Below are 8,730 nucleotides of genomic sequence, written 5' to 3'. Positions count from 1 at the left end.
CTTCAAGTCTACGAAGGCGCCACCTTATATTTTACGTGGTCTGCAGGCTTTGGGGCTAGTTTCGGAATAGACAACATTGACTATGCATATGAAAAAAATGTCTTTATTTATACAGGTTCTGCAGTGTGCGTCTATGCGACGTTGATTGTTTGAATAGCGAAGCCTCCGGCTAAAAGGGATCAGGGTTCGGCTCTTCGAGTGCCGCCGACGGTACACGATATATGCGAATATGACAGTCGTCTGACCTACCGAAGGTTCTACGTTCTCTCTTTAATCACACATGTTTAGTGGGGTACGCTTTCATGTACGCTCTTCCATTCTCTGCGAAGCTATGTATGTAACCTTCTAAAGAGCCAATGCGTCTTTGGGCTCGAGATCAAGCCGTGACAACATGACTAGTGTTACTGCACTGAAAAGGTTTGTGCAAAACTGTGTATATTCCTCCGCGATTTAAAATGCCAAAACAATCGGCATTAAACTGCTTACTATGTCCGCTTCCGAGAATTTCAATCTTTTTACTCAACACCGTGGTAACATCGGGGTGAAACTTCTGCTTTACACAAACCGAACTTGTCAAGTTAGGCATCATTATATTTCATTAGCTCTGCAATGCCGACCTTCGTATATAGCCGAGAGCCATTGATTAAGAGTAGACTAGTTGTCTATTATAAAAAAGCATTAAATCTTTTAGTACTGATGCTCATCGCATCTTGCACTGTGTTTATTTCTTTCGTCGTTTTATTGACGGCTGTATGTTCGTTCGTGGCCTTCTTCGTGATGAAACTGTTCTTCTCCTTCCTGCTTCCTACCGGTGGCCGTCAACAGGAGACTATTGTTTTTCGGTCGTTCTTTAAGACGGCCAGCCACTTTATAGATTCTGAACGTCTCCTCAGACCTGAAAAAGGTCCGAAGATTGTTGTGGTCTCTGACCAGTTGACTATAGCTAGAACAATCATCTTCGGTTGTTTTTCCCCGCATGAACATAATAAACTTCGCTAGATTAGGTCGCTTCCTGCCAATCCTGGAGATAGTAGGCTGCCCAACCTAGCTTCACGACGTTTCCAAAAAATGCTTTATTAATAATCTACGCGAGCTGATCTGTCAATTTGCCAAGTGCCTGCACAGCAAGTTATAATGTGTTGTCGTAGTACGCTAAGCTTGACAGAAAGTTTCGAACGTATAAACAACGAATACGAATCAAGAAACGCACACGATAAAGTGCAACCTGTACATGTAAACGTAAAGGTTCTTTCGAACATTGCCACTAGTCGTTTCGTAAATATTCATTGAAATGGCGGCTGTTCCATGTATCTTGTATCCATATTATTATAGAACAGCTATGCTGTAGACCTATCTTTATGTTGAACTCAAAGCATCAGCTTTTGTGGAGGGTTCAGCTAGACAAAGCTCAACCATGAAGTAAATGTTTTCCGCGAAGCGAACGTTCTCAGTGATGACTTGTGGTCCATGGTTGCTGCGCTACTGAGAGGCTAGCGACAGAGTTGGTAGTCCTTGATTCTGGGTTTCTAGTAAATGCAGCCAATCCTATGCATGATACGAATAAACGAGGTTAAAATGTGTAGCGGGTTGAAAATATTTTGACTTGGAATCGTTTCAAGTTCAAAGTAGTTTCTGTTGACTATGGCAGCCTATGCAATCACCAAAGTTGTCGAACAAATTATTACGATACGTCAAATTATTAGTCGTCTTAGAGTAATAGGAACACAAGAGTTTAGTCAAGCTCAAAGCAGCATGTCGGTTGCGGCTGACACGAAGCATCTCGAAGGATTCTGCTAAACAGCACAGACTTGTCGCCTGAAAAACAAGTAATCCCAATCGGAAATGAAAGCCACGATTGACATTAACCCTTCGATTACAGATTTCCATCCAAGATGTCGTTGTTCAGGCTCGGTTTATCTTTGAGCAGTGCAAAAATCCATACACCCATTCGATTTGTATAGCTAAGGACTGCCTTTCCTACCACACTTTACTTAGAACGTCGGGACGCTCTAGCTTCCATATCAGACATGATCTGAAATAACATTCACTCTGCAGATACCTTTACGGCAGACTCCCGGGCGTCCTTAACGAATTTCCGGGAAACTCAGAAGACTAGTCAGCGAGTAAAATTCGTGCAGCGCCCCAATAGCTTACGACAGCAATGCCGACGCTGAGAATCACCATTCGCCCGAATGGAAAAGGCGGTAATTTTCATTGATGAAGGAATTAGAGTTTCGACTCGATTATCTATCATGTGCATTATAGCTGCCGCCCTGGGAGTGGAATCAAAGCAAATACATGTACAATATGGGCCGGATGGAAGGCGGACTGTTCCTGCCAGGCCCACACACGGCACTGTGCTACTGCCGGTGGTCGTCCAGTGCTGTGAGTGTTGTTATTTTTCTTTTGTCGTAGCACATTGCCGACAGCCGGTCATCGTCTAGATGAATGTCTATGCGTGTACATAGATATATTTCTTGTGTTATGAACAAAGAACAAGTCAATTTGGAGACTAAAGCTTGAGTGCGGTAGTGTACCGCTGTAGCATCTCAGACGTGATTCCAGACCTCCCGACCGGTGCTCATTCTGCGAATCCCTTCCCGTGAGCTTCCGCCGACAGCGAACCGAGGCGAGCAGCTTCTCCAGATGCACTCCTCCACTGCCACTGTCATTGCTGCCAAAAGCCTACCATCAGTATCCATCAGACGCCTCTTCTGCCGTCACCTCTGGGTCGTTGAAGAGCCTCATGAGTGCAGAGCATGGAAGCGTGCAGACGCAGAGACGCGTAGAAAGACAGGCGCACTCACGGATGCCTGCGCGTATTCAAGGTTTGAGCATTAGCGGCAACACGAAATGTCAGAGCAGAGCAAGCAAATGAGCCCAACTGTACGCACAGAGCAGCCTGAATAGGATGTATAGGATTGTCAAGCAGTTCCGACCTGGCTGTGTCCTGACCGTGCAGAAATCAAGACAAAAACTGTCCGCAAAACCAGACGGGAGAGTTTAGCTGGCACGAAATCGTACGGGCAGTACAACGGAGAAGCGGCTTATGGATTCAAGCTAGCTATCTGAGAACAGGCGCTTAAACCAGGCATCCCTTCGACGCCTCAGAGTAACGGCCAGTGGTAAGCTGTCATGCATCTTTCATTTAGTATATATGTATACATAATAATAATAAAAATAAATAAGAGCAGGATTCTGCTAGCTGGCGAAAAGTAAAAAGCTCGCTCACGTCTGGTTCCGACGGAAGCAGCTTACCTCTTCGGCCGCAAGGTCTGTCTTGTCGCTGATAAACGAAATCAGCATCATCTACAGGCAGGGATATAATGATCTATCACCAGTCTACGTCGACACACATATTTATGCGTGTTTGTATGTGCTTTTACAGCTATCTGCCAATATGGGGCAACTCCGCACAGGACACCCATCACAACGCGGCGCTAATCGCTGGCAAAGCGATCATCTCAGTTTTACTGCAGCACGCTGCCATCTACGATATAAGTTAGCGAGTTAACCTCCAGCTAGCGTGTTCCGTGCCACTGTCTATTGCAGCAGATGCGCCGAGTGCGCTTTCAGAGCGAAAGAACACATTTCTTCGAGTCTCTATCAGCTATGACTTTCAGCCGATGCACGACGAGGTCAATGAGTTCCGGGCTCTAGCTTGCGCCGTCGAAACGTACTCGCTGGCCGACAGCTTATAACTGCACGGCTGTTTACATTGAGCCGCGAAATGCCGGCGCGCGGTTAGCCGCAAGCCGATGATAGAACGAAATTTCCCCTTCACATCGTCTCTTGGCCACACCTTAAAAGTTAAAACGCAGTAACGTTCCCAGAAATGAATCTGGAACATTTATTTCGATTAGGTTAGCCAAATGACTCACAGACATATTACGTCGTCCTTTATGCCGCCGTATGATCTGAGCAAGCGTCATGGAAACACAACGTTTAAACAGCCTTTATAAGCCAGACAAGCATTTGAGCTGTTGTTTTCAATACATAATTCACTTATAACATTTGGTGCTCTCTCTGGACCCGAAGACATAGTATCGAGAATTTATTTTTTGTTGACCCGCGATTATCGGAATACGACGATCAAACAACTCACCTTATAAAACATATCTTAGTGAACATAAATGATCACTGATCAAATATGTGAAATGACCAAAGAAAAATCGGCAAGTGCTATGGAAAAAAAAGAAGCTAGAATACATAATCTATCGTCAAACGCGTAGGCACCTTTTGGTTCTGGTAGACGTGTAATCATTTTACTCAGGCACGGCTTACTTTTCTGAAAACGATATATATCACTCTTTATTACTAAAATATTCTCTCGCTCGTATTAGGTGCACGTTCGGTAATAATTTTCCTTCTCACCGACATACGGGTCAGTGGTTTGTTATGCCTTTTGGCCAGACTAGCTTAAAGCTTGAAACTCTATCGTATTAACAATTACTGTAGGCCAACTGACGTGTAGGATGCCGGATCCCGCACGAAGCAAACTACGTTCAGCCATCTTATCTCTTCAAGAGATTTTTCGCCGATGTAGCACATCTCAAATCCTACCCCCGCTCCCTCCGCACACACAACATGAACTTCCTGTCACTGGATACTTCCTTTGCCTCTCGAAGCTCATCCACCGCTGGCTTCAAACGGACGGCGCCCCCGGCACTGCCTTGTGACATGCATCGCACCCTTTATCCATTTGGGCAGCACATCTGACTTCCGCCCACTCGCCAAACAACCCCAAGTACCATGCGACGCAGCACTAGCTGCTGAAAAGCTTATGGACGTATGAGTTAATGCGCAGTAGAACCAGCCTATGCTCCCCAACGGTTCCGCCTATCTCCGTGTGCCGCACGCGTGTCTCTCAAAAAGGTGGCCCGCGTTCCACCATCATCAGTTGGCCTATGGCACGGATGAGACTGCCAATTCAATGGCATCCTATGTCCTTCGTTAAGAAAGGGTTGAATCACGAGAGATTGCAGTATGTATGCTTGTACGAATGCGCTAAATAGGATCATCGGCGAAAAGCAGGAGTCTTATGTTACACGTGCCGATATGCACGTAAGACAGGCACCGAAAGCCTTCTACAGTTTATATGAAACTGTAGACGTTGTTCAAAAACACGATTTTTTCAAAACGTTGAGAAGTTTTTGCTAGCTAGCTAGCTAGCTAGCTAGCTATCTAGCTTGGACAATCTAAACCTAATATGCTAGAGTTAGTCATGATTAAATGGCAGATTGCGATATACTGTCGTTCAATTGTCTTTCGTCTTTTCTGGATTGTTAACCTGTCTCGACCTTATGTAGTAAATGCTCAATCTATTTTTCTATGAGATTATGCAAGAGAAACTTACCATTTTGTAGTGGTACACAGCGGAGCATCTATGGTGAGTGCCACTTGTTAATCTAACGAACATCTTCTGAGTTGTCATGGGCACCATAGCAGGAAAAAGGCCTTCCGAGCTGGCAACATCAGTGCCATAAATTTATGCCTTTACGCACATGCTAAGCTTCACTCCTGCAAGGAGTAGTGAGTGACATTTAATTGTTATGACGTATCGTACTTAATGCATGGTATAACTATACCGATAATCACAATAACAGCAACAACTAGTCAAGATCTAAGCAATGTCAGCTGGGGTGCATGAACGTATACCGTTGGATGGAAGCTCCATATGTCAACATAAACATCGGCGAGCAACAAATATTAGGCGTTCGTTCGGTATACGATTTGTGGCTACTGCTCGTCGAGCGTTAATGTCGCCTCATTCGACTTTGTGTGGAAATGACGCCAGTGATTTGCCCCGTACGTGTACTACTGCTGATATATACGACCATTGACCATAAGCCTTAGTGGGGCGACCTACATTACAGATGGTTTCGCAATAACCTTCCCTACATATATACGATTTTTAGAAACTGATAAAATGAAAAGCTGTCAGGTAATTATTCCTAATTACTTATATTATGTGTTAAGTTTGATTGGGAACTGGTAATTTGTTTTGCTACTCAGCTCTGTAAATTTCTCGAGATGCGAAACGAAAGCTGACGACTGAGTGTTTTTATATAATATTATAAATTAAGCTCTTTTTGATCATCATAACAAAATCCTTTCTAGTAGAATCAGGTAACCGATGCAACACCTTAAAAGCAATTGTAAGTAGAGTAGTTTTTGGAAGCAGTGCTTGGAACTTTTAGAGCATCCGCATCTTGTAAAGCTGAAAGACTGAGAATATCTTTCAGCACACCTTCGAAAGCTCAAGGATACCTTTCAACCGCGTCTTTTAACAGCAAACCACTAAAAATACGTAATAGCTCTTCTCACTGACCTCCTGTCGTTCGCAGCTTTCCCACTAAGTAAGCCTATACATTGAATTGGAGCAACGTAATGTTGTGCTTGTTATATGGGCAGAGCCTGCGATTACATGTATACTTATGACCTTACGAAAAGTGCGAATGTAACTTTTGGACGAATAAAAAAGGACATAAAAAGTGAGATGTTTTTCACGAGCTCACTGGTAGATGTGTGGGCATGTGGGCCGGTTCGATGGCGCAAAAATATTGGATGTATTACTACGCAAACTTCGATTACGTACATATTTAATCGATGAACGTAAATTGTCGCCTTTTGATGCAGCCGAAAGCTTCTGAAACAAAATTTTCAGCCATCACCATCATGTTTACAATTACCGTCTTCCTAGGTGTCTGTGTGTCCTGATCAGGAGCACACCACACCACACGTGCTCTTCTAGACCATTTTAAAAAGCGAAATGGCGAAGATTTCCTGATACTAGAACATTGGCAGTAAAGAGAAGCGTAAAGCGATAGGAAAAGTGCGCTACTAGAGTTTCTGGCCCCGGACCTTCACTAAGCCTATAACCGAACAGGCAGCTTTCGAAAAAGCATCACCTCCTATAGACGCGACTAGCAATATTTCTGATAGACATAAGTCAAGATTTGACTAATGCCATGCGCAACAACAACGACATGAATAGAATTAGGACCGCCCTCCTGATGTAAGTAACTAGACGGAATCAAATGTGGCCCCCGGCTTCCGTCGAGACTCTGCCAACACTTCGTTAGTTCGATCTATACATACGTAGACACGTGCATGCTTAACGCCAGCCAAAAACAAAAAGAGAGAAAAGAGGCTCCGTGTGTACCCGCTGGCTCCCACGAGCTCGCACTGCTGCAAATAAGAGCCCTAACAGTACCCTTCTCATGTAATAGATCGAAAACCAAATTAGCTGTGCTAGAGAATGGCAGCGAACACATATGTCTATGACTTTTCGAGTCGATTTCAAGTAAACTGGGCAGAATAGACGGGCGAACGAAGTCGTAAGAAGACATTTCCAATCAACTGCAACTGATCTGCGAGCCCGACTTGTCATCTAGACAAAATTCAATTGAAAAAAAACTAGTTAGATAAACAGAACCCGTAGAAGCGAAACAGTTTAACTTCCGCGCACACCCAAGTTATAACTGGGTAGATCTGCGTCCCTTTCCCCCTAGTTGATTTGGATTGGTTCTTAGGGAAACAATTAGCCCACCCGAAGGCGAGCGCCATCTTTACGTTATTCGTGCATGTCTGAATCACAATATATTTTAATTAACAGCGTAAGCAAACACGAAATTCGATGCTTTTTGAATACATGTCTCGCGATACCATACTAACAGTTGTCATCTAATGAACGACTGAAGTATTATCATAAATCGGTCCGGTATTAGGAAACAGTATCACAACAAATAAATGCCTTAGTAGAGGAAAATGGGGAATAATCAGGGTCCAAAACAACGGCCGCCCAAAGGACAGAGATTTAGCAATCTGACAGTAAACGCTTGTCAGGTTCATCAAGCCCACAAGTATCGTGTGCAAAAAGTGAACCAATGGAACACTCGTGCTTTATTTAGATTGGCCCTCTTCTCTAAACGCTTTGGGAACGCAGGGGCATACTAGGGGTACACTCTCGGCTCTATTGTTCGACGCTGCTAAAGCCGCGTATAAGCTCATAATCTTGGAAGACTGCTCTCGCCACCCGACAAAGTTGAATCAACTGCACTTTGAAACAATCCACAACCAACTAATGACATTGTGCAGACTTTGTAAAAATAACAATAGAAACAAAGCGTAATTCCTCCACAGCTTAACTTTGCCCGAACTTAAATAGCCGAACGCGAAGCTTATAACTTATTTTACAAACGTCACGATACTGGATAGAAAAAAATCTATTCGTCAAGGTTTGCTATAAATTATTTTCGAAGTTGCTTGACAGTGTCGATTTAAAGATCATTTTCTCAGTAGCGAAAATGTTTTTTTCTCTGGAAACCTAGCCCTTTACGTTTAAACTTGCCGGACGACGCTTATTTTTCCTCGAAGAAACAGGAAACTTAACGCAAGTTCAGTTTTATAGTCAAATTAAACGCTGTTTAAGAAGACGCGCTTCATGGTTTCCATACAATCGAAACAAGTCTCCTATTTCTACAGTAGCTTTTTATTTTTTGAACTTATACTATGATACGCCAAACGTTACTTCTCTCGCTTGGAGTAAAAAAACCCTTACTTTTTCCTACAATAAATTCATTATTTTTCAAGTTCGGAACACATCACTTGAACTGCCCTGCACATCTCCATTCCGCAGCCCCTTTCCTTCACATTCACTCACACATACACTTACAAGCTTGCCGCACGTCAATATATTACGCGAAGTGTGCTACGGTTGTATTATAC

General features: G+C 43.6%; 1 protein-coding gene across 1 annotated transcript in view; it reads right to left on the bottom strand.

Moving 5' to 3' along the window:
* Positions 1-8,730, bottom strand: part of LOC111266775 (fibroblast growth factor receptor 2) — a 35,920-nt gene that overhangs the window by 9,393 nt on the left and 17,797 nt on the right. The window contains exon 2 of the mRNA XM_022844530.2: positions 5,357-5,520. Within this exon, the coding sequence (XP_022700265.1) occupies positions 5,357-5,443 (87 nt within the window). The 5' untranslated portion in view covers positions 5,444-5,520. The remainder of the gene's footprint in view (positions 1-5,356; positions 5,521-8,730) is intronic.

Source organism: Varroa jacobsoni, unplaced genomic scaffold (assembly GCF_002532875.2).
Source record: "Varroa jacobsoni isolate VJ856 unplaced genomic scaffold, vjacob_1.0 scaffold_1114, whole genome shotgun sequence".
NCBI classification, from domain to species: Eukaryota; Metazoa; Arthropoda; class Arachnida; order Mesostigmata; family Varroidae; genus Varroa; species Varroa jacobsoni.
The sequence above is the reverse complement of the archived record's forward strand: the minus strand, read 5'-3'. Positions and strand labels throughout refer to the sequence as shown.